General features: G+C 35.3%; 1 protein-coding gene across 3 annotated transcripts in view; it reads left to right on the top strand.

Moving 5' to 3' along the window:
* The window catches only part of SPATA17 (spermatogenesis associated 17), a 100,320-nt gene that overhangs the window by 57,902 nt on the left and 15,909 nt on the right, over positions 1 to 26,509 (top strand). For all 3 annotated transcript variants that reach the window (XM_040551402.1, XM_040551403.1, XM_040551401.1), the window contains exons 7-9: positions 888 to 1,091; positions 6,428 to 6,579; positions 15,376 to 15,511. In XM_040551402.1, the coding sequence (XP_040407336.1) occupies positions 888 to 1,091; positions 6,428 to 6,579; positions 15,376 to 15,511 (492 nt within the window). The remainder of the gene's footprint in view (positions 1 to 887; positions 1,092 to 6,427; positions 6,580 to 15,375; positions 15,512 to 26,509) is intronic.

Raw genomic sequence — 26,509 nt, 5'->3', positions numbered from 1 at the left:
GTCATATAATTTTGTCTTGCCAGATATTCACAGACTGTTAATGACAGAGATTACTAGCTAAGAATTTGAAATGTATGCTTTATATTAGTAATTATTATATTACATCACACTACTGATGTAATAGCGTATTGTTTCTTTGTGCTGAAAAAAAATGAAACAAAATTAAATGAAGAATGTAAATTTTTAGTTCAATTCACAATTCACATTTTTTAATTTTAATTTTTGTTTTTCACAGCTTTTATACTAATAAAACTAAATAGATATGAATGGTTAAAGAAATGTAATAAGACATTTTGCTGCAAAAAAACAGTTACTATTTTTTGGTATTCAATAAATGTTCTTGTGTTTCCCTGTAGCCAGTCTCTCAGTTTTACTTTTAAAAATGTTGTAATTTCAACTGTCTTATGCCACACTGTGAGTTAGCTAGCACAGTGTCTAAAGGGACAAAAGTTATCTTTTTCCTTGTATGGATATTTATTTTAGAACGTATGTGCTTAGAAATAATAAGTAATACATATTTTTATTTCTGTTATGCATAGTAATTTAAAATGGCTTTTAAAGAAACATAAACTCAAGTTTATATTTCAAAACAAGTATAATACTTGTCTTTAAAGCTAGTTGTAAGCTTGTACAATTTAATTTATTTTTAAGGAAAAAATGGTACATTTGTTTGACTATTATCATGGAAGAGGAAAGATGTGACCAAAAGAAAAGAGGGTTTGAGGTCCACGAAAATCAGCTGTGTATTTCTTGCTTGAATAAAATGAAAATTATACCCATTGGGAGGGCTAAAATACAGATTATACATTACACTATCCTATTTAAACACTTTTGTAACTGCAAGTGTAAGTTAGTTGAAGTCAAAGGTAAACCCATCTTCTACTCAGATTGCAGGCATATATAATTCGCCATTCAGAAAATCCCCCGATCCAATGGAACTGCTGCTCCGGCAGTCAAAGCCACTGAGACATAGGCGGCAGCAAGTGAAGAGTCCCTTCACAGATGAACTCTACGACTGGCCAACTTGTACAAGGCCTCCAACTTTCCATGCTGGAGAATCCCTGCCACCTATTGGCAGACAGAAACCTCAGGTAACAGTTTTCAGTGTCTCTTTTTGGTCAAATATTTTGTGTGTATGTTCTTTATTCATAGAACTAGTGCTTGCTTTCAGAATATAATTCTTTGACACAAATTTGTTTTAAGGAAAAAGAAATGTATGTGGTATGTAAAACAAGAAAATGTGACTTTGCTTTTGTCTTTTTGGAAAAAACAACAAAAAAGTCATCTGAGATTTCAAAGGGAAGATCTGATATAACTGAGTATCATCCTGATTCATCAGAGGGAGAATTCCTAAGTTCCAATTTTAAATCAATGAAAAATAGGAGAAATTAAAGATAAAATTAACCAGTTGAAATAACTTATTACTCTTTTTGTGTTTTCCATGTGGAGACCAAAAGACATCCTCTCAGTATGAAGTAGTTCCTGTACTTTTGCATCAACTAGCTGTGTGTCAGTAAATACAAAAGTTTCTACATGTTCTGCATCAATTGTTTAGTTGCCCAGCTCCCTTCCTTAACTGTCATGGTCTGGATTTTGATTTCAGTTGATGTCAGCATATGTTGCAGATAACCTTTTTCCTCTCCCATAAAGTTATGGAGATCTCTGAGGTAATACGTCAGAGATGTCCCACAAAACGGCAAAAGAGCATTTGCTACCTTATTATCTAAACCTGCTGGGAATATGACCAATATTTATAAACCTTTGAGACCTTTATGTTCTTCAGTTGATGATGAGTGGATATTTTTCCAGACATGTAGCTTTTGCCAGTGAATATCTGATATTTTTGAGGTAGACATACACTGTCTTTCTATCTCTTCTGAAGATTTTTTCAGTTTGCACAGTCTGCTGAACTTCTGCTTTATGTTCCTCATACATACATGTTTAGTGCCAGCTTGACTTTGAATGCTTGCAATGACTTCAGAACTTCTTGTACATTATTTTGAACTCCATGCTATCTTTAAATTTTCTCTTCCATGTTTAGCCTAGAGAAGTGAAGGCTCTGGGGCAACCTCATTGCAGCCTTTCAGTACTTACAGGGGGCTTATAGAAAAGATGGTGAATGACTTTTTAAATGTGTATATTGTGATAGGACAAGGGGCAATGGTTTCAATCTGAAAGAGGAGAGATTTAGGTTAGAAGTTAGGAGGAAATTCTTTACTCAGAAGGTGGTGAAACACTGTAACAGGCTGCACAGAGAAATTGTGGATGCCCCATCTCTGGAAGTGTTCAAGGCCAGGTTGGATAGAGCCCTGGGCTACCAGATCTAGTGGAAGGTGTCCCTGGTCATGGCAGGGGGCTTGAAACTAGATGATCTTCAAGGTTCCTTCCAAACCAAGCCATTCTATGATTCTATAATTCTACCGCTGGATTCAAACTATGTGTAGCCATGCTACAATTTGCCTGTGTTTTACTGATTGAATCGACATTGTTCTTCAGTGGAAACAGCCATGGGCTCATGGACTAACCCACGCAGAAGAGGCTTTTCTCACCTTTATATCATATCTGACTTCTCTGTATCAACATGAGTCAATATCAATGGTGGGATGTGAATAAAAAGGCAATTGGGTTAGAGCATGAGGAACAGATGCAGATCTGCCAAAATATGTCTGAATAAATAGAGGTGAGCCCCACAGAGATCCACGCTGCTTACAACATATATATGTATATATATATATATGTGTCCATAAATAAGGATCAACTTCAAGGTAGTTCACCTTTGTCCTTCCCTCCTTCCATCCCCACACCTTGATTGTTTGAACTTCCTCATATAACGATCTCATTGACTCATATTAGAACCAAGTCAAAGCATGAGCCAACGGTTTAGTGATCAGGGATTTTGGAGTTGAATGTAAATTCAAAAACAAATATGACATTATAGCCTTACCTTCTGGGACCAATGGGGTGATTATAGTCCTTCAGTGGGATGTGACTGGATGCGTTGTCTCTCAAGACAGAGAGGAAGATTTTGCATAGTGGACAAGGTACAGGAGTCATGCTTTTAAAATAAAGAGGGAACTCAGAGTTTTTCTATTGTTAAGCTGCTCTTGCAAAACCACTTTACTGTACATAAAGTATCTTACAAGATTCTGTTTGGGTTTGGAATATTTTATAGACCTTTCTAAGTTCAGATGCATTCACAGCAGTAGTGCACAGATAGCCTTTTAGAACAAACCAGAAGAGCCCTGTTTATTTTCTGCACCTCAAAGAGGGAATTTACTATATAATACTTTAATCCTTTCAGCACCCTGGGATGTACACTGTGGGGTAAATTTTCAAAGCACAGCACGTGGATTTAGCTGCGCGACTCTTATTGATGTTAATGGGAGTCACACGGCTAAATCCCTGCACAACACTTTGACAATTTAGGGTTGTATTGTCTAAGGAAAGGACACTGGTTTGAGATGATGAAGCAGCTGGAAATGAAAACCCATCAGAACACATCACCCTGAAAGTTGTCCAGTGTGACAATAAGGAATTTAATTACTAGCTATACTTGTGTCCTAGTTCTCTGTGATAACATTTTATATATCTCAGGTCCAGTGTGCGCCACTTGTTACTCCATTGATTGTTCAGGTATCTAAAAATTGTGTTGCCCATAGGCCTGGATATTTTATATGAGAATGTAAATTACATAAGCTTAAGAGAACAAAAATTAGCTAACTACTAGCTTTTTCTTGGGAAAGTTGGTATTTAGCATTTTATATATAACTCCGTGTATGTGAGATATAGTGTATTTAAAAGAAAAGTTTTAATGATGATTATACATTAGTTATAACAGACCTATCAGTTTTATTACTGAATTAACTAGAATTACAGTTTGATGGAAGAATGTGTAATTCTTAAATTAGTCAAGTGTTCTTTCAAAGGCATTAATAACAGAAAGTACATCCCCATTTTTAGGGGATTTAACTTTTTTTTTTCTTGTATGCTGGTGGCTGTCATGGAATAGGAACAGTAAAGAGCACAAGATTTCATGTAGATCATAATTTTTTTCATGAGTTTCTTATTTTATGGTAAAGTAGTAAGAATGCCTCCCTGCTAACCATTATTTGGCAGACCAGTCAGTAGCAAGAATTTTTATGCTATTCAGTAAAAATTCCAAAATAGAACATGGAGTTGTTTGAGTTGCTTTTAGGGTGAAAACTGTTGGTTCCCTTTTGAAGCCAGATGTCCCAAATGCTTGTGGGCACTGCAGATATGAAAATATTTGCAAGCACCATTTTACCACAGATTACATATATCTTAAAGTTCATCTTGTAAAATGCAAATAGGCAAATGGATTTTTTAGAGGTCTTGTCATCTTACATACATTCAGTAGGTGTTTATTGCTGGGTAAGTTTCATAAAATATGTGTTTCAGAGAAATGCAGGGAAGGCTTAGAATTAACTTCATATTCTACAATATGCACCACCATTAATGATGACAACCTTATTGGAGAGACCTTTGCATAGTTTGTGTATTCTTTTTTTCCCCCTTCCATTAGTATTTGCTGTGCTTTATTAATTTCACTTGAACTATGAATTGAGAAAGTTAAAAGTTCTTAGAAATTAAAGATAGAAAAAAAAAAAAAGCTTGCTTGGACATCTGATTTGGCCCTTACTCTGGTGGAATATGAATAAATATTTTAAGATGAAGAAGACTATTTTCTAAAAGCAAACATCTATCATTATGTTATTTGATAACACTACACTTCTTTCTTCTTTTCTCTGCATATGCAGCTCTGCAAACATCTTGCAATACAAAGTATTCATCTTTTCATTAGCAAGTTAAGCCTTATTTTATATCTTGATGATTAGATTATGTTACTAGAACATTGTTTACCAGTTTTAATGACCTTCTGTAGTATTGATTATTTTATTAAAGGCAATAACAATTTTCATTCTGTTTTTAAAAAAACTTATTGTGGTCATGCTAAATGAATGTATATTTTTTGTGGACACTTTTAGAAAGTAAAAGCAAGAAAATATCTGCAAGTAGTATAAATGCTATTGTTACTTCCTTACTATGATCTTTAAAAATATCTCCAAATCATGATGCTGTGCCTTTAAAAAGTAAAGTTCCAATAAAAATCCATTAACTACTTTCAAATATAGCAATCCTCCTGTCCAGCTGTGAAAAGTACTAGATGATACTTATTTGCCATTTGTGTTATTTACGGTCCATGACTTTTATGGTAACTGGTTCCTATTATTGGTTTCTATTAATGTAAAACATAAGTGAACATAAATGAGGCGTGAATCATTTCTTTTTATTAGCCCCACAGTCTTCACTCAGTGCTTGCAGTAACTCCAGCTGTGACTTGTTACTGATAACCTATTTAAAGAAGGATATCTTTAAGAATAAAGCCTGTGATTAGGATTCTTTGTCTGCTCATAGTTTCAGAAGGTTTCACTAGTTCATTGCAGGATCAGTAATGGTGAAAATAAAATAAAAATTAATTAGTAACACTTCTAAATCTAGACTTGCCACTAAATTGTCCTGAGCGTAGTATGGTGCTAATTATACTTGAGGTAAGTTCACAGTGGTTAGTACTAAAAGGAAGACATAACATATATCACTTTGACAATGTAGAAAAGGACTTTCTGTTGCTCTCTCTATCTGTCTCGTTAAATGATAGGTACTGGTTTGATCAGTTATTAAATGGTCTGCTTTAAAAAAAAAACAAAAAACAACATTTTATATATATACATATATGCATACATCCTTTTGTGTGTTTATGGATGTATATATGTTATATATACACACATCTCTGAAATAATTACGAGCTTTTAGTGTTTCTTAAGACTAGTGAGATTAATGTGGAATTAGAAGTTTCAAAAATAGACTATATAGTTCCATTTTTGTAGACATTAGTTTGAATCATGTTAGAGGAATTGTATTTTAAGTCACGTATTAAGTTCTTCCACATAGCTTTATAGTTAAATTGAAAAGAGCATGTTCTTTAAGGTAGAACATGATTTATCCCATGAAAAGGAAGAGACTTCCTGCTTAAACAGAATCTAGATGAAGTTAACACTTGTATATCAAATATTATTTCACCAGTATTTTTTCCAAGGGAAAAAATAAGGTCTCCTAATAAGTTCTAACAATGTATTGTTTTAAAATAATAAATATTTATGAGTAGCTAAATAAATCTGGAGTATGCATTTCTCATTCTTTCTTTAGGGCTTTAGAGCATGTTCTCAACCTTTGTGTTATCTGTAATTCTCTATCGAAATGAACTGCTTTAATTATTTTGGAAGAAAAGTCGTGCTACACTTCCTAGACACTCTGTGTCCTCATTCATCAGTGATGTGTCATGAATAAAAGAAAGAAAGAACTATAGCCCCATAATAAAACACTTACGTTATCCTATACCTTTCCTCAGGGGCCTTTCCGCGATACCGCTGAAGTATTGCGGCAGCGCTATATGCCTTTGGAACCAGCCTTGCGAGTGGCAGCATCAATCGATTCACCACTAGAGAAGGCCAGAGTGGAAATGAAAAGGGAGGAATGGAGAAACCATATACATGACAATGAGTAAGCTATTTTTTTTCCTTTTATTGTTGTGAGGGTGTTTTCTTTATTTCATTGATTTCAAAAACCTTTCATGTGTGACAAAATGAAATGTCAAACCTGACAGCTTAGTAGCAAACATTCTCTGTACATACTTCTAAATTCTATGTTCTTAGATTATAAACTTTCCAGGGCAGAGACCCTATCTTGTAATTGTATTACATTTGCCATCTGTATCTATGAATCAATAGAACGTGCTATAATAATAATATGTGATGCAACAGATGAACTTACTGGGAAATAAGTAAACAAATGCAAATTACTTTTTGCCATATGCACCTTGCCAAGGAACAAATACTATTTCTGTCTTCATATTCAAAGATTTTAAATACTGTGGGAGGAAACATGTTCTTGCATGCCATTGAGACATGCCTTCTTTCCAGTAGACTACCAAAGCTCACTTGGAAGGGAAGGGAGCATATGTTGCACATGTTGAACGTGATGTAAAAACTGTAATCATCTTTGTGGCAGTTTGGTTTCCTGAGCCATGGCATCTGTAATAGCATCAGAGGGGCCAATTCTTTTCCATACAATCCAAAATTACATAATCCATCCCCCCACATTTAAGGCTATCACCAAATATTCCCAATTCTTTTTTTATTGGGATGGAACTCCTTTGCCCAATCATAATAAAGCCTGTTAAGTCACCTGTTCTGGCTTTGTAGTTAACTAGAAACAAATGATGTTTTGACAACTTTTCGCTTCAATTCACTGCTCTTGGCAATTCTTTGACACTTCAGTACCAGAATTCAGGACAGAAAGGAATCCCTTTTCCTTGTGGGCAGCCTGTGATCTACTGATTCACTGGGAATGAATAATACTTTACTATCAGCTCCATATTGCCTGTGTCAGTTTAAGGACTGGGATTTAAGAATGCTAAAATCAACTGCATTTGCATGTTTTAGCTTTTGTTTTAATTGCTGGATCCTTTTTTTTTTTTTTTTCCCGTGTTTTCCCTGATTTAATATTAATAGTGACTTTCAAAGGAGCTTCTACTTAAAAACAATTTTGAAAGAAAATCTTTTAATTCAGCAACTTTTCCACATTTGTAGAATGTTATTTGTGATATTTGGTAACAAAAATTGGATGTAGTATTTTTTACCCCTTTTATACCAAAAGAGTAAAGGGAAAAGTTACAAGTAAAAGTGTACTTCAGGTTTCTCTTCTTTCCTCTATTGTTTTGATCATTGGAGAAGGGGAAAAGCAGTTTAACTTTCAAATCTCATCTTAGATCAGTGCTAACTTTTAAATGTTTATTTTTATTTTTGGCTTCTATGACTGAAATCTAGAAAACACTGGGTAATAATTAAGATGCTTTCTTTCAGCTAAGGTGTTCTTTACACTGGATAGGTTTTGATTATATTTTCCAAATGAGGAGGGATTATGTTCTTCATTTATGGGAATGACTATATGGCCTGGTCTTTATTTGATATGATTTACACCAGAGGTCACTGTGTCAACAGTTTCAGAAGGTCATATGTTGAAATATTTATTTCCCTGTTTTTTCCCACTTAGTGAATTGTGAAGGCTTTGGTCTTGTACACTTCAAATTTGGAGTCTCCAACTTTGACAGATATTAATTGATCGGGGGTCTTTATTTACCTTATGGGCAAGGAAGCATTTCATTCCATCCTTAATACGCAGAAGCAGTGATTCTCAGCTTCACGCGCACTAAATGCATAGTGTATTATACATTTTCAGGCTGTGATCATTCCGTTTGTGCTTCAGATTCAACCAACCATGCAAGGGTCACATCTGTAACCTTGAAAAGGTGATGACAGAGCTCCAGGTCATCATCAGGTCTAAGACTCACTAGCAATGCTGCAGCTGCTTTGTGGTATGCTGGTCTCCAGGGAGGAGTCAGCAAAGGGTTACTCAGATTCTACAGTATTTTTTTCTCAGCGGTGTCTATTATGAACTGACAGATTTCTGTCTCTTTCCGTGTAATTGTATACTTTGGGACTGTATTTCCTTCTGGTTGTATGCTGATCATTCTTCTATTTTAGCAAATAAAGAAAGAAAAGAGGAAGTGTGTGGAGTTTGTGGAGAAAGCTAGTATTTGCATAAAAAAGACAAAGTGAATCCTTGATCTTATTTTTCCAGAATGACTATTGTGCATTATCTTTTAAGATAGCAGGTATAAAACAGCAATATTTTTTCTATATCAGATGTTAAGAATTCCCACTCACCTCTGATTTCAATTTTTTTTTAAAGAGTTAATGTTTTCTCTAAATGTTTCAAGCTCTGAGAAACTTCTTGCTTCTGATGAATGCAGAAATAATAGAGAAAGCCAAGGGAGAGGTTGAGGCAAGTAGAAGCAGTATAAATCCAAAACAAGAAAATGATGGGGGTGCTTGAAGCAACTGCTGGAATTTCCTATTTTGCAATGAAACAGCAACTGGGTAATCTAACCTAATAAGAGTGATACCTCTTTCTCATGTAATTGAAGCTGTTACTGCCTTATTGTGCTATTTTTCATACAAATGGAGTGATTTCCCCCTACACTTGGATAGGAATGACAATTGGACTCCTTTGGGATGGCCACTTAATAAACTAGTGTCTAGTTTGAGACACCAACTGCTGGATCCAGCAGATTTAGATCACTAAGCATGAAAAGTTCTTTACTCAGTTGCATGCAGCAGTGTGCTCGCCTAATTTTCCAGAGAACGAAAATGTAAATTATTTTCATTAAGTGCTGAAATCTGCCTCACATAATATGCCTCATGATTGAGAGTATAGTATTAAACATCTTTATAAAGTCAACATACATCAGAATGAGTTGCAATGTGGTGATAGAATAGGGATAAACCAACAATAGTGTAAAGCTGAGGATTTCTGATTCACTGTAGGCTGCTGGTGTGACAACAGGCAAGTTGTCTCAGTTTCTGGCTCTCTCTGTGCTCAGTACTGTACCAAAGATAGCCAAGCTAGTCCTGAACACACTGGTTCACTTGTGTGCAGCACAGCGCGATGTTTGCACACCCCATGTCTCACACACTGTGTGAGTGTTGCAGTACCAAGCTCCTCACAGGTTTATTTTCAGCAAGATAATGCCTTCCTTTAGAGCCACTGTAGGTACTTCTGCACTACACAGTGCTGTGCACAAAGGATGGACTTACGGAAAGGTTAATGACTCGGAGTCATCAGTATCATGACATGCCCAGTGTAAATGGCATTTTAAAATAAAATTTAAAAAACAAGTCACTTCGTTTTGATGAGATTTTGCAATTTTAAGAAATCTTTTCATTTGTATGTTTTTAAGATTTTTTTACTGCATTTCTGAATTAGCCTAGTGAAAATGGCCACTACGTTTTATGTCATGCAAATATAACACATCTGAAAACTTTGTTCAAATTATGCTTAGGTTTTCATATGCTTTGCAACTTCAGCAATCTGCATATTTTCCGGACTGTTATTGTATTATGATAAACAGGGATTATCATATATTTTCAGATACTGTTTTCTTAACAGTTCAACTTCTATTTGTAACTCTTCCATTTATTTTAATTACTAGCACAGTGTGCAACATTTATTAATCAGTAGAGTCTTTTTAAGTTAAAATACTAAATTAGCTAACCCCATTAACACAGAATACTCCAAACAAGCAGTAATAGGAGAGGTAGTTACTGTGCAAATCGTATTATACATGCGGGTGCTCTAGGGCACAGTTAAGCATGATTACCCTCTTTTGATCCAGTATTCCTCTGCTTCTTCCAGCTAATTTCCACTGGAAATTTACAAAGTAGTGCCTTCATTTTTCCATCTTAATTTTTCTAATGAAGTTCTAGTACTTTATAACACTGGGGATGCAGATAAGTCAGTGTATAATTAAGAAGTTCCAGAATTTGCTGCAGAAGAGATCTTTTACTTTCTACATGAACTGGACGACTTTTTTTTTGGCCACTTTACATTATTGCAAACATGGGTTAAATAAAAACAGACAGGGGATTCTTAGATTTGCTGCTGTTAGGATAAAAATGACTGAGAGCTTACTGAAAAAGCATCGATATTTAGTATATTTAGTGTATTACTGCACACAATATTTGTAATAATGCGCCCAAAATTTCTCATGGAAAAAATACCGTGCTAAAGATAATCTGACTAGATGCAGTAAGTAAAATATGCTGTCTTTATACTGTTAATTACACTTTGATTTGTAATGTGCACTCATTATGAACTGCATAATGGCTCCCTGTTGCAATTATTTTGCTGTGGAAAACCATTTTGCTTCTTTGTTCACTGAGTGAAAAGATAGTCTGTTGGATTAGATAGAGCAATGACTTTGGGTAAAACCCAAATCTGAAAGCTTAAAATTAATTACGTTTTTTATTTAATAAATTAAAAAAAACAAGATTCACAGCTTCCAGGAGGTGAAACATAGTTTGTTTGGAGCTAATTGCTTGTGGTCTTCTTTAAAGTGAGAGGATTTTTTTTTATTTGACTTAGATCAAGCCAACAAAAAACTGAATTGCTATTACATGGAACCAGTTTAGATACAAATTTAACAGCACTATCACACATCTAGAGCTAAAATTTTGGTAGTGTTTTTACGTCTAAGTTACTAAAACATACAATACATACAAATATTGTGCAAGTTTGAAAAATCTAGGAATATTTACCCTACCTCTCTTTGGTGTTAATATTTCTTACTGTGCCACGGGGTGTGGGATAGTCTAGCAGTAGATCTCCTACCTGATCTTTCTCAGTAGCCTGGGTAAAGTGGAGCATTTTTGCTCTCAGTATTATGTGCTTGCACTGCTAGACTGCTTTGCAGAGATCCAGAGAACCTGGTGAAGTCCTGCCCTGTTGCTTGCTGCCATTTAGACAGAAGAAAAAGTGAATGCTGCTTAGCTTTATCCTGCAGAGGCAGGGACACCTTTCACCTGATCAGTTTGTCCAGGGCCCCATCCAACTTGGCCTTGAACACTTCCAAGGATGGGGCATCCACAACTTCTCTGGGAGGCCCTCACCACCCTCATTGTGAGACGTTTCTTCCTTATATCTAATCTAAACCTATCTTTTTTTGCTTAAAACTGTTACCTCTTGTTCTATCACTACACTCCCTGACAAATCCTCCTTCCTGTTTGTGCTGCTGCATAGGAAGATTTTTCTCTCCTCTTGCATTGCCATAGACATCAGAGTCTAGTACCTTCTAAAGCATCTATCAAGGCCAAACAGAAAGCCTTTAGTATCTAAGAGGCCTCTTCCATCTCCTGTCAAAATAGCAAGAAATAAAGGAATAAGAGACAGAATGGAAGGAAGAAATAATAGGTGATGAGATGAAGGAAGAAAGAGAACAAGGGGGCTGAAATGTGTGGAAAGGAAGGATTAGAAAGATTAAATTAATGGTAGCAAGGAGGTACAGGATAGAAAGGAGAGAGAACACAATTTTATTTAACAACAAAGGATATCAAGGATATCTTTTGAAATATAAATATATACTGCTATAAACTGTCAGGTCTAGGATTGTCTACTAAGTCAAGGCCTCCAAGGCTTTTTGGTTCCAACTCTTTCACCCTATCTTGATTGTATTCTTTGTCACGTCTCTCATTTAAGCTTTTGTGGTGGGTGGAATGAAATAACTTTTCATTTTTTAAGTGTATTTCTTTGGGGAGAATTCACCTCCCATTAAATCATAAAGTTTTGGAAAGGCTCAGATTATACTGATTACACTTTATGGCACAATATGACGGCAACATGGAATTTGATTCATCTTTCATCCCGCTACTTCTGTCTCTGTCAGTTTTACTGAAAGCCTTCAAGAACTTTTGAATTTACACTGAAATCACAAAGAAAAGCTGAAACCCAGATATAAGAATCCCACTGGAGTGAGCTTATTGTGGGGAAAAAACTACTGAGGTCTAAGATTGGGCAGTTTATAGTGTTATCATACCATTGTCTGGATTTAATTTTCTTCTCCTTCCATCACTCTCTTCTGTCACATTCAGAACACATACTGTCATTAATTTGGGGAAAAGCTGTGTCAGGTATATAGAGAGAGCTACAGAACACAATGCCGTTACTGAAGTATATTGCAGTGCTCTTGATTTTACTATTATCATTGTTTGGTAGGGCTATAACGACGCTTGTATGATTCCTATTAATTTGCTTATCTACCTAAAACAAATAAACAAAATTTTAAAATATTTTTAATTAGTTATTTACATAAAATTATGACAATATTTGCTTGCTTTAAACAGACATTGAATTTGTGAATATGATCTTTTCTTGTCGTTATATCATTGTTCCTATCAACAACTGCTCAGGTGGCTCTGACTGCAGATCTACAGACAGAAGAAAAAAAATTACTACTTTATGCCATTATACCCCATTATATTGTTAATGTTCTTTCATTTCATTTTCAGTATTTTTTTATTATTCAATGTTCTTTTTCAAAAACTCATAGTTGCTTTAACTTTTTCCTCAACCATAGACATACATTCCAGGCTGTACAGCACATAGGCCAGCCGATGGTCTTAGAGGAGATAAGCAGTCGAATGTGGAAGATTAAATTTGTGCTAAGCTACATGTAGTGCAAGCTGTTACTTGTGACCTAAAGTGTTAGAATATATGCATAGATATTTAAGTTCAGAATTGTGGTAAAACATAAATTACTCTGATTTGCCAAACTCTGATTTGATCAATAGATTTGCCAAAAAAGATGAAGCCGAACTGGTCCACAGTAAAATCAAGCCCTTCACATAGAACATTTTATAGGGGAAACAACTAGAATCCTTATTGTTTTCTTTACTTAACCTTCTACTTTTCTCAAGATTTTTTTCTGCTCTTTCGTGTATAAATTTTACAGATGTGGTATTCATATTGAATTATGAATGTTATGGCTCAACTAAATTATATGCTTATATGGGCAAATCCCTAAACTGCTAGCCTTCTCAGATATCCAATCCCCTGAGAAAGCCAATTTTCTTTCATGTCTGAACAAAAGAAAAATGTACTATTAAAATGCAATTCAGAAGTGATAAAAACTGCAAGTGGAGCAGCCGGCTCACAGCACCTTCGGTGTATTCTCTGGGACACTGGGGCCACATTAATTTTTGTGTGCATGTGATGTCCATCCCATGTGCAAATTAGCATTACAAGTACCATAATCTGTCTTATGTGAGTGTCCTTTCCCATGAGTATACACATGCTACTATAGCTTTGTATAATTTAAGTCTGCTAAATCAGTGTTTTTCTTTTTGCTAACTTTACATGACATTTGACTGTGGTACTGGATAGAATAAATTGATATAGCTGGGAGTATTGTTAAATGGTTTCTTTTTATGAAGTGGAAAGAGAGGTATATAATTTAAGAAAAATAAACAAGCTCACCCAAACAGTTGTTGATTTATTGGTTAGTGTAAATAAATCATTTTGTGAGTCTGTATCAGCTGAGAAACAGGAAGAAACATATTTTTATCCCCATCTTTAACAAAAATGTGTTTGACTATAAATTGGGACTCTGGGTTCTGAAAAACTTTCAACTAGTAAAAGGGTTTAATTAACTACACCTATTATTGTGGCTGTTAAAGTGATGTTTTAAACTCTTGAAACTTATTTCTAATTTTACTGTGTAATAATTTTTCTGCACTTGTAGAATAAAGAACACACATTTCTTCTTTGGAATACCAGCAATGATAAGCTTAATTCATGGGATTTTCCTTTATATTAAAATGTATCTCTTTGCTCTTGTAACTCTCTTGCAAACTAAAATGGGCAGATGAAACTGATATCTTTGTAGGGTCTCTTGCAAATCCGTTATGTATGAGATGCCTTTCACCCTCCTCCATACAGTTTACTGTGGGACCTACCCAGAAAACCTGTAGGTGCCCACAGGCTTTAGTGATGTCTATCTTAAAACAACCTCTATGACCAAAGAAGGCATCTGGAATTTCACTGTTCAGTGGTAGTATGCAAGAAGGGAGTTCACCCTCAGCATGACTAAAGGTGAAAGAATCAAATCCCAAAAGATTGATGGTTAGGGCATACTGATAACTTCAGAGTAAAGTACACGATTTGTGTATTTAGAATAAATCATTGATTTGCTTTGTGGTCTGCCAATACATGAAAGCCAACAGTACTATCTGTCTAAGTTTCTATTCTGCTCAACTAGGCTACACCTTATATAGCTTTGGTTAACAGTTATCAAAGGATACACTTTCTACTTTAAGGTACAAAAGGAGTTCTTTCTGGTGTGAATTAGTCTTGGTCTATACTTACACTGCCAGTAGTCTTGAAATGTATCCATCCTGATGGAATGATCAGGTTGAGGTTGTGTTGGTTGCCTTTTAGAGTACGCTACTTGTAAGGTGGATGCAAGGTTCTCCAGAAATGAACTCTACTTTTGCATGGTGGAGGCCTTCCATTGACTGGTGGCACATACTGCATTGCACATGTCAATAAGGAAATCACAGCAAACCAGTCCCTGTTCATTCCCTCTTTACACCACACCAGTTAACAGTGCAAATATAGCCAAAGTAATAATCTGGTAATGCAAATGCACCATCTTCTATCTTCTTACAAGGCTTCATTTTATCCTGTTGAAGATCTCTATCACTTTGACCCAAATTTTATTAAAAAGCAATTATAAAAGAAATTGCAGTAACCCTTCCACAGTACTGAGGAGGGGACATCAAGATGGTAGAGGAAAATAGCAGAAACTTGTGTCCACCTCATTTTCTGCTGCATTGATATCTTATTTACATGATTTCTGTGGCATCCGGAGTAGACCATAATTTTTAAATATTTTTTGAATTTCAGATTTTTGCCATTTTCTTCGTATCATAAAAATGAGAAGTATGATCCATCAATTCATAGGTCAGGCAAATATGGCCAAGAAACTTATGGAATTAAACATTTCCGGGAAGTACAGCCGAATAAGTGGGTAACAGGCAAGGTGAGTCACTACAAAAATTAAAGAATGGCTTACTTTTTTAGATTGCTATTGTATGTGAATTTGAGCTTGATCCTGAGATCATTGAATCCACTGGGTATCTTTGGGCCATCAAGGTTTCTCAACTCGTTGGTAAGTTAAACTGGAAGAAATTCAACAATTCTTTGACCTACAAGGTAAGGATTAAGAGCATGTATAAGTACAGATCTGGTTATATCAGTTTTGCAATTTTTTTTTTTTATGCCTTTCCTTATTTAGGACATCATATTATATACAATATAATATACGTATATTTATTCTTACATGCTAAACCTTTAGAAAATTATGGAAGAAAAACGGAGAAAATATAAAATATTTTGTTGCTTATGTTCTTTGGGTGAAAAAGGGTGAAAATGAACCTAAACAGTGTTTTAACATGAATTTGTGCATATATTTGCATTACTTATTTTTGTATTAGGTATCATAATCACATTAAAATTTCCCAGTACAGGAAAGATATGGACTTGACAGAACAGTTCCAGCACATGGCCTCAAAGATGATAAAGGGCGTAGAATACCTTTTCTATGAGAACAGGCTGAGAGAGCTGGAACTCTTCAATGTGGAGAAGAGAAGGCTCAGGGACATCTTATCAATGTATATAAACACCTGTGGGAGGAAATAAAGATGGAACCAGATTCTTCTCAGTAGTGTCTAGGACAATTAGCATCAGGTACAAACTGAGATGTATAACATTCCATCTGAATGAAAGAAAGCACATTTCATGTATTTATTTATTTAATTATTTTTATTTACTTATCGATCTATTTATTTTACTGTGGGAGTGGTCAAACACTGGAACAGGTTGCCTAGGGGATTGTGAAGTCTCTATCATTGGATGTATTCAAAACCTGACAGGACACAGTCCTGGGCAACATGCTGTAGCTGGTCCTGCTTGAGCAAGGAGGTGGACTATCTGATCTGAAGAAGTCCCTTTCAACCAAATTAATTTTGGGGTTTTATAAGATATGATTACTTGTTTTCTTGAAAGTAACTTATCCTTGTAAATGTAAAGCAGGTTCCGAGGAATTTTATTTTGAGATGAAATATTTTGTCTGATACTTTTCTCAAAATTTTAAGCTTTAAAAACAATATTAGAGTAAAATTTTGATATTTAATCATTAAAAAATTTAACTAAATTACATTGTAAATAAAGATACAAAGATCAAATGAAAAGATCTGAATTTGTCTTTCAAATGCAATTAATGGAGGGTATGCTTCACTGGAGTCCCAAAGCATAAGCATGATATATAAAAAAATGATATAAAATTTGTTGGTCCTACAAACAAGTAGGAAATTGGAAAAGTCTTTACAGTATAAAACAATATACTGTAAAGACTTTTCCAATCTGTAGCAGTTCTTGATCAGGCTCAGATACCAATATCAACCAATGTAAAGGTATTCGTACTGTTTATCATAGGTATATGATGCATATAATATAAATTACAGGACTTAGCTTATACAACTAAAATTGCTTTACTTGCTATCTTGGATAGATATCAACCTAAATCTCTGGGGGTATATAGCTGTATGCATTAATCCAACACAACCTACAGCCTTCCAACCCCAGTTCTAAATTAAAATGAAGCTTCAGTTAGGAGCTGCTTACCCGAACAGAGAGATAAGAGGGGAAAATAGCTCTTTCTGACCTACCTGCTGATTTAATGGGTCATTATTACCGTTAAAAGAAAAACAAAACAAAACAAAACAAAAAAAATCCACCTCCTTTCTGCATTTTAATGGAAGAGGTCCTATAGGCAGGTACAAGGTCATACTTTCAGAACTAAAATCTCAGTGAATTGTTACTTTATTTCCCAAATCTAGTAAAATTTTCCATATGTCAGGGCTCTGAACAAAATTATCTTCTATTAATTAATCACCAGGCTAAATGGCATGTGTGAAGATAATACCAAAAACAATCTGAGTTTTGCTTAACATGTTACTTAACACAACCTTTTTTGGGGTTTTCCATGAGGTGATATTTATGTTAATGCAGTGTTTATTACAACCTGAATAGCTGACAACCCAGCCAGGTTGTATAGTTGGCTTCTTAAAGTATTATAATAGAGAAGCCCATCTAATCATTGCTGGTAAGAAAAACTGTAATTTCTTCCAAGGAGGCAGTGCAGTGATCAGTGGGTCATAGACCACTGAGCTGCTGAAGTATTATTTGATATTAGCTGCCTTTTTTTTTTTTTTTTTATAAATTCTGTATTAAAAAGTTTCTCTGTTTATGTACATGAGCGTGTCTGAGTTATATTTTCTTTAGATTTTTATGTGTTTATATGTGTGCATTTTAATTCAGGTCTCAAAAAGATTAGTATGTAAATTATATAATTACTTTAGAAGCAAAATGAGCAACAATGACAAATATTGTATTGTTATATTTCCTCTGGAAAATGAAAGAGCGTTAGCATAGACTTCCTCTAAACATAGTAATTACCATTGATATGTGAGAAAAGTTAATGGTTCTTTTCATCTAGTTATAATCTGAAAATTTTCATACCATTCCACACAGATTTCTAAGAAGTTACTAAGCTAAGGGAAAAAAACAGTTGTACTCTAAATCTTCATTAAAAATAAACAAGTTAAAAAATGGAAATATACTTCTAGTGAAACAATGTAGTTATCCTAGTTGTTAACTACTATGAAAATAAAAAATGCTTGCATATTTTTAAAGTTGTAATAATATATGTCTAAATACCTTGGAATGCCTTTGATTTCTGTGAGAAGTATTGATATAAAGAAAAAAAAAATTACTAGTCACTGTGAGTTTAATCTAGAGTGATAGGTCCCAAAGTAGCTGGACAGTCAGGGGATCAAATATACTAACTATAATCTTTCGGTTGTCAAAACACTCACATATGTTCATATTTACTGAAGCAGAAATGATAGTTTATGGCCTTTAATTGGTATTGGAATTAGTTTGCATATGCATTTTAGAAAACTGACTTAAATGACAGCATTTACTGTTTTCTTATTTGGAAAATTAGGGACATGACATTTGAAGGCATTCCTTGTTGATAGATTCTTTCCTTTGATGCCTTATTATAGGTGAATTACAGTACAACTGCATCACTGTTTCGTTATTTGCACAGGCATTTGGGTCCTAAACAGAATTTTATTATCTACAAAGCATAAAAATATCCAGTACTGCAAGGAATTAATTTAGAGAACCTAAGCATATTGCACAGAACATAAAGTTGACCTTTACCGTCTACAGCTTTTGGAATAGAGTGGGATGTGGAACACATCATAGATTTAATGTGGCACAACGCAGTCTGCAGAAACTTGGGTGGGACTGTGACTGCCTGCCCATTGCACCCGATGATTGAATCTGCTGTCACCAGCATCCTGATAATAATGAACATTCAGCTTAACGACCGTGATTATGATTATCATAATTGATGTGCAAGTGCAGTGTGTGGAGATCATTACAGCTGAACTGTACAGCAGAGAAACATGCCTTAGTTATGGATAATTTTACTTTTATGCATTGATTGGGATAAAATATGCTTTTCAAGTTCAACAGGCCAGTGTAATATAATTTTAGGAAGATTTCTACATGTATGAATTGATGATTATGAGCTTCTTGCAAAACAGTCATTCTAGCTGTTTGTTTTGAATTGTTTCATTCCATTTATAACAGGAAATAAATAATTAGATGTTGAGTGGAAATCACTTATAGAGTACTGCCAGCATTAATCAAATATCAAGTTCAAATATTTCTGATTATGATGGCCTCACATAGGCTAGGAAAAATAGCACTTGTAATGCACCACCAACACAATTCTGTTTTTGTTGGAGCAGTAGAAACTGGGCAACAGCGTTGTCATCTTCATGTTGTTTTGTGTAATTGCTAGAGCAGGCAATAGTTGTTATAAAAATTATACAGCTTCCATTTTTGTCACCAGAGGCAGAGGTGACAGGCTCACATTCAGCCAGAGCAGACAAAAGCACAATCAACAGCTTCAATCAATGTAGTTGGATGGTGATTGCCTTCAGCTGAGATTATATGAATTTGCAGAAGTATTTCATTAAATTGTACAATAATATAACAGAAAACCAGGTGTGTGTAAGTACTTTAGCCTGAGTTTATAAAGGACATTAGGATAATACAATGTATAGAGTTTCATTGATTTACAGTAGGTGTAAATTTGTCTTTGTCTAAGAATTGGCAGAAGTGTCCCATTTGGGATAACAGACAATAGAAAATTTCTTGATCTTTAACTAACTTGCTTTCTGCCACAAAGAAGATTGCAAGGATCAAGTCACTCTGAATGTCTCATCTGCATAATTCCTCTCACATTATTTTACTAAGTTTGGACTTTCTGTGGTGCAAAAGAGTACTCCCTGTGGGTCCAGAAAATTCATGCTATTTTGTATAAAGTCTTTTACCTCTAAAACTTCAATAGCCCCAGCAGTTTTCATTCTTACTCAAGTTATGGCACAAGTGGCATAACTTTATCAGGTAGGACCTGAAGTTCCAGCTATGTGGGAAGAATTCCATAAGTGTATAACAAGGCCTGAAAATCTCAGTGCCTTTCAAAGCAGGCTTGACTTTTCTACATGGCCAACCCATTCTCTTTTACATTCTCCTGAGGCCACTGTGTCCTACGGTTCTACAGAAAATTTGTATTTACGTAGTGTTACTGAAGAGGAAAAACTGGAGAGGGGGAAGTGACTTGTCTGTTTGGAAACTAGTTTTATCCCACATGGGACTAACAACATACTATTATTATGTGTCTATTGGTCAATGTCATATGGCAGAATTGGTACACTATTAATGTTCTTTCATCCCTATCTTATACTGAAACTTAACTAAATTTCACTTTAACTTGACTTTTCTTAATCTTGCAGCAATTATAGTTGAGATAAGCATAATGTATGTGTGAAGTTTTAAACTTTTTCTCTCAAGACTGTGACTGTGACTCCTGGACAATTTTTAAGGGTGTTTGCTTGGTTTCTATTCCTTTTAATCAGGGAAGAAATATACAAGAATATTTTCTAATACAGTGTGGTGTTCCTGAGGAATGTGGATCTGTGCTGTCAGCCTTATTACATGTTTTGAAACTTTTATGGCCATATTTACTAGTATGCTTTGAGACACAATTACAAATATACAATGAGAAGAGCCAGGACACTTTGAATAACAATTCTTAGTTTCCCCAATGCAAATGCAAAGTGTTTTCCTAAGCGATGCAGAATTGACATAATGTGGCAGCTAGAAGTGACTCTACTGTAGGGGAATTATTAGGTGATCTTTTAAGAGTTTGCGTTTTACACTACCGATTTCCTCATGAGCCATGTCAGGAATAATAAGGGTTGTTGCCAAAGTGTGTTGCACTCCAGCAATCTCCAGCCAATGACATGGCTCCTGTATAATTATTGCTGCTGGCATAACTTGATGGATCTATTTGGATGCTCCAAATGCACCTTTAGTTTGAATTATCAGCTATCTGGTTCCAAGGTAAAGATGCTTTCCTTCACTTTGCTTCTTACCATATATCCTACACCAAACCAAATAATTTAAATCCAAGGATCTGGTCTTACAGCAGTGCATTCTATATTATTCATGAAAAGTCAATATTCTGTAGCATGTGTCTCTCTGCTGTCTACAGAACAACCACTGAGAGTCAGAACACTTTGTATCTTCTTGTGATAATTGGCTTGAGGAACTCCCTGCCTTCATATAGGGTGATTCTTACAACAGCATTACTTTGCAGAATTGTGAGCTCCTTGGATCTCAGGCATTTAGCTATACTCCTGGACAGGTAGTGTTAAAAAAAAAAAAAAAAAAAAAAAAAAAGCAGTGGTGCCCAAGCTAATATCATGGACCAGATTAATGAGCAAGATGTCTCTGAAACTGAGTAACAAAAAATGACATATAATTGCTTTTGCAAAGTCTACTACTTCTAAATTTTGCCCCTCTTGAGAAGCAAACATTCAAAAAGCCAAGAGTATGTCAATTCAACAGCAGGAACAGCAGACATTACCTCTGACTCACTGGACTAGAATCTCTTTCATAAGATGAACCCATTCAGTCTTCTAGGAAAGTAAATGAAAATTTCAACTTGTGGCAGTTGACATAATGATTTTTCCAGATATAAGCCATCTCTGAAATGATTTTCTTAGGTGTAGAAAGAAGGTTAAAATTATGAAGCAAATTAAAATATACAAAATGGCTACTGTATAAATATATATATATACTGGCTACTGAATATATATATATATATATATATATATATACTGGCTACTGTGTATATATATATATATAAATATATATAAAATATACAAAATGGCAACTAAATGTAGAAAATAATGTGTGGATACCTAGAAGGATGAAAAGAAAGGCTGGAAGAGCTTTCTGGTGAAGGTTACTGATGACTTACAGGGTACAATGATGAAGGAATAAAACAACGTAGTGACTAGGAAGGGTCAAACCATTCGGTTGGATATTTGCATAAAAAAGATACTGTCACCACTTTTCTAATCAAATCCATTCTAGTGGTTATTTGTAAGGGTTTGTCAGCAACTAGTCGAATATTTTATAAAACCTGATTTTCAGTTCTGTGATTTCTCAGTGGGAAAATTCTGTCCCTTGATGATGATCCAGGGCTTTGAAGAATAAATTGATTCAAAAGAGAAAATTAGATGGTCCTTATTATACTGTCTAACTAGCAATCCAGTGTCATTTGTCTGTAGGATGATAAATGTCTTGCTTTGCCTACCTTCCTCATTTAATAATTCAACTTGTATGTTAGTGGCATAGAAAGAAAATCTTGCATTTTAGTAAGAGCTAACTTTAACCACTGTTTTTTGAGGGAGATATATGTATGTTTTTTAACTTCATAAATAATTCCCATTGTATACATTGCTTAAACATTTTAAAGCCTCTTGTTTAATGAGAAAAAGCTTTAGAAACAGAGTATCTTGCCTAATTTGTTCAGTACACACTTAAAAGTACATTACACTAAAGTGTGGCAGAGCTTTTAGTGCAAAGAAACATCAGCTGAGCTGGAAACGTTAGTATGAAATTTTTAAATTGATGTTAGTTTTAGATGTTCACTACTCTGATGTTATTTCGTTTGTTGGAATTGCAAATCCTTGCACTAAGCTGGGAAGTGCTTGGCTTTGACTTTTGATGACAGTTAGGGACTGTTCAGCATTTTTGGGATTCAGGAAATTTGCTTATACATCTGGCAAATATAATGCATTTCAACACAGCCGGTTAATCTTTATATTGAATTTAAAAACAAAAAACTAGATATTGAAGTCACTAGCAATTACTGATGTAACATATCTGCAAAAGTTGGGGGGAATTGTCGATCTGCCAGAGGGTAGAAAAGCTCTTCAGAGGGACCTGGACAGGTTGGATTGATGGGCAGAGGCCAATGGGATGAGGTTCAACATGGCCAAGTGCCGGGTCCTGCACTTTGGCCACAATAACCCAATGCAATGCTACAGGCTTGGGGCAGAGTGGTCGGAAAGCTGTGCAGAGGAAAAGAATCTGGAGGTGCTGATTGATGCTCACCTGAACATGAGTCGGCAGTGTGCCCAGGTAGCCAAGAAGGCCAACGGCATCCTGGCTTGTATCAGGAATAGTGCAGCCAGCAGGACCAGGAAGGTGATCATCCCCCTGTACTCTGCTCTGGTGAGGCTGCACCTCGAGTACTGTGTTCAGCTTTGGGCCCCTCACTGCAAGGAGGACATGGAGGCCCTGGAACGTGTCCAGAGAAGGGCTAAAAAGGTGATGAAGGGCCTGGAACACAAGGAATGGCTGAGGGAGCTGGGTTCTCCAGCTTATTTAGTCTGGAGAAGAGGAGGCTCAGGGGAAACCTTTACAGGCTCTCTACAGGTACATGAAAGGAAGCTGTGGGGAGCTGAAGGTCAGCCTCTTCTACCAGATAACTAGTGATAGGACTAGAGGGAATGGCCTCAAGTTGTGCCAGGGAAGGGTCAGGTTGGAACTTCGGAGAAATTTCTTCTCAGAATGAGTAGTCAGGCATTGGAAACGGTTGACCAGGGAGGCGGTGGAGTTGCTCACTGTCCCTGGGGGTGTCTAAGGAAAGGTTGGATGTGGTGCTTAACAACATGGTTTAGTGGGTGGTATCAGTGGTAGGGGGATGGTTGGACCAGATGATCTTGGAGGTCTTTTCCAACCTTAATGATTCTATGATTCTGTGAAAAGTATGCTTTTTTGTTAATCCACCTTTAGCTTGGTTGTGATGGCTAAATAGAGTTGAAGTGGAAGTTACAAAGCTTTTCACAACTCTCTGAGATTGAGATTACCTATATAAGTATTCAAAAATGCCTCTAAGATATTAGGACCGATCCTCAATGCTTGGCATAGTAAAGGTATATTCATGGAGTTAGACTAATTGTTACAGCAGGTAACAATCTGGCCAGTGATTAATATAATCAATATATAGATAAATGCAACCTGCTTCCTATTCCTTAGAAATAATGTTGTTACCCATCTTTGCAGAAAAAAAAAAAAATAAAATAAAATCTCATCTTTAAGTGCACATTGCTGTTGGATTTACTAATTGAAGTCTAAGAATCACATTCTGCTGGCTTCTTGCAACAGGCACACTTAGGACTGCAGAATCTCACATCTTAAAATGTTAGTTGAATGAAATATTTCATAGCATTGATCTATTATAATTGAATAGTTGTACAATTTATGGTGTTATTAATGCCTGTAGCTACTCCAAATGTATTCTAATAAGTTATGCCAGGTATATGCCCAAGCTGAGTGAAAGGCTGGAAGTTTTTGTTGTTTTGAGAGCAAGTGTAGATTTTTCTCAGAACAGTAAAATTCAGTGCAGTAAAATGTAGTCTAGATTCTTACAGTGCTCTAGACTCTTGGAGTAGTCTACATTACCTGAGTAGGGGAAAATCATAGTAAAATTGCATAGTTTTGTGCACTGGCATTGGAGTGAATGGGAGACTGCAAGTAAGACTGCTGCTTGTCTTAATGGTTTGACATAAGCAGCTACTGCTACTTTAAAATTTAGATCATGAATCAACTCTGAATTTGTTTGCTCCATTTTAATAGTAATACGATATTCACTTTGGAATACACTTCAGTATTTATTCATTTAATGCCACTGAAGATCTGTTTTCAAAATGCCCTTTACAAACACAAGTTAAAAGGATGTTCCACCATGATCAAAAATAGAAACTGTATTCTTTCTTCTCCTACATACTTTATGGTTTTTGTTCATCTTAACATAAAATATGTATGGAAACTGAAAAGCATAGCCACATAAGGAGTTATTTACGAACAAGTGTATTACCATGTGTTAATATTAAAGGATGAGAGTTATGGAATTATTCAAGAATAACCTTTGCACTTCAAATTCAGTCTTCATTTTCATTTAAACAACCTTACAAGCTCTGAGTTAACGTACAGGGGTAATAGCAGATAAGGTACATAGGTTAAGCTAAAAACTGGGATGCACACAGTATCTGTTTCCTAACTGTACTGTTTTTGTTTTCCACAATGAGTCTATCTGGGTAAGAATTTACATTTTGAATGTGATAATAGGAACTAACAATATTTCCAGCCCATGGCCTTGAGCTGTGTTAGGATCTCTCTTACCTGTAGTTGTATGAAGTATATGAAGTATACTGTATATGGCAGTATAAGTGATAAACATTGATCTCTAGCAACTGAATACCCTGCTCTTTTAGAGTGTAACTTGTTAGGTATGAGAGGCTCAAACCTAGAAAACAAAAGAAAGAGAAACAATAAAAACACTGCATATTAACAGACTTTGTACACTAATGCAAAGCTGCTTGATTGAGCAGTGCAGTGTCAACCATGTCTTTCTTCTAATGCTAAAAGTAATGCACATAGACAGAGTGACAATCAGAGTACAGCCTCCCATCAGCTGTAATTAATCTTTCAGTTAACAGAGACTAGAAAAGCTTCTCATCAGTCCCTTCTGAAGTCGGAGGCACCCTGTTTTTTGATGTTTGCATTCTGAGTAAAATTGTCCCCACCAGTTCTAACAAATTGAAACACCAGGCTAATTATGGCAGCTAATGAAGTGTGTGGAATGGTCACAGCTTGTCGTGAAACTGTTCCTTCAGCTCAGATTAGAGTTTCATCAATCACTTTTTTAAACTGATCCAGAATTGCTTCTGCCCAGTGCTTGGCATTTTTAATGCTCTTTCTGTAATTGTTTTTTTCCCCAAAGCTTAGGCTATTTTTTGAAATATTACATTCTCAGGACAGGACTTACAAACTCCAGTTTATAAAAAAAAAACATTTCATTATTGCCTCTATCAGCTGATCAAGTGCTAGAAAGCTAATAAAAGAGGCAGAAATATAAAACTTGATATATTGCTTTTAATCCAGCTAAAGGTAGCAATAAAGCATATACACATATATGTATATGAATCATTATTATGGTGGGCTGGATGTATACTGCAATCTCATGAGACATGGTTTGTGGGCTGGATGGTTCAAATACCTCTGAAGGACCTAAATGAAATGAATGAGTTGGTCTTAGCTTATTTCCTAGTGGATTGTGGTCCTCCATATATCACTCAAAGAGTTTGTCATGATTTGTAGTTTTTGCAGATGCTCGAGCCTTTGGCAGCAGAAAGACCAAAATGTGTTGCTATTTAAAGTATTTCAGCACATCAGGTCAAATCCAAAGTCCTCAAAGAAGTATGGGAAACTTTACAGTACAACTGATGTTGCTACTACACCGTCAATGAATAAATTAGCATATGAAACATTGCAAAAATTCCTATTTCATTTTCATTTATAAGATAAAATGATATTCAGCTATACATTGAAAGTTCTGCGTAGACATTAAAGGCATAGATGTTAAAGAAATTATAATGCTAAATTCTTTCCTCAGCATATACAGTAGAATGTAGAATTTGGTTTGGAAGTTATTCAGATGAAAAATGAAATAAACTTTTGCATACATGCTACCATAGAG

This window comes from Cygnus olor, chromosome 3 (assembly GCF_009769625.2).
Source record: "Cygnus olor isolate bCygOlo1 chromosome 3, bCygOlo1.pri.v2, whole genome shotgun sequence".
In the NCBI taxonomy this organism is placed as follows: Eukaryota; Metazoa; Chordata; class Aves; order Anseriformes; family Anatidae; genus Cygnus; species Cygnus olor.
The sequence above is the reverse complement of the archived record's forward strand: the minus strand, read 5'-3'. Positions and strand labels throughout refer to the sequence as shown.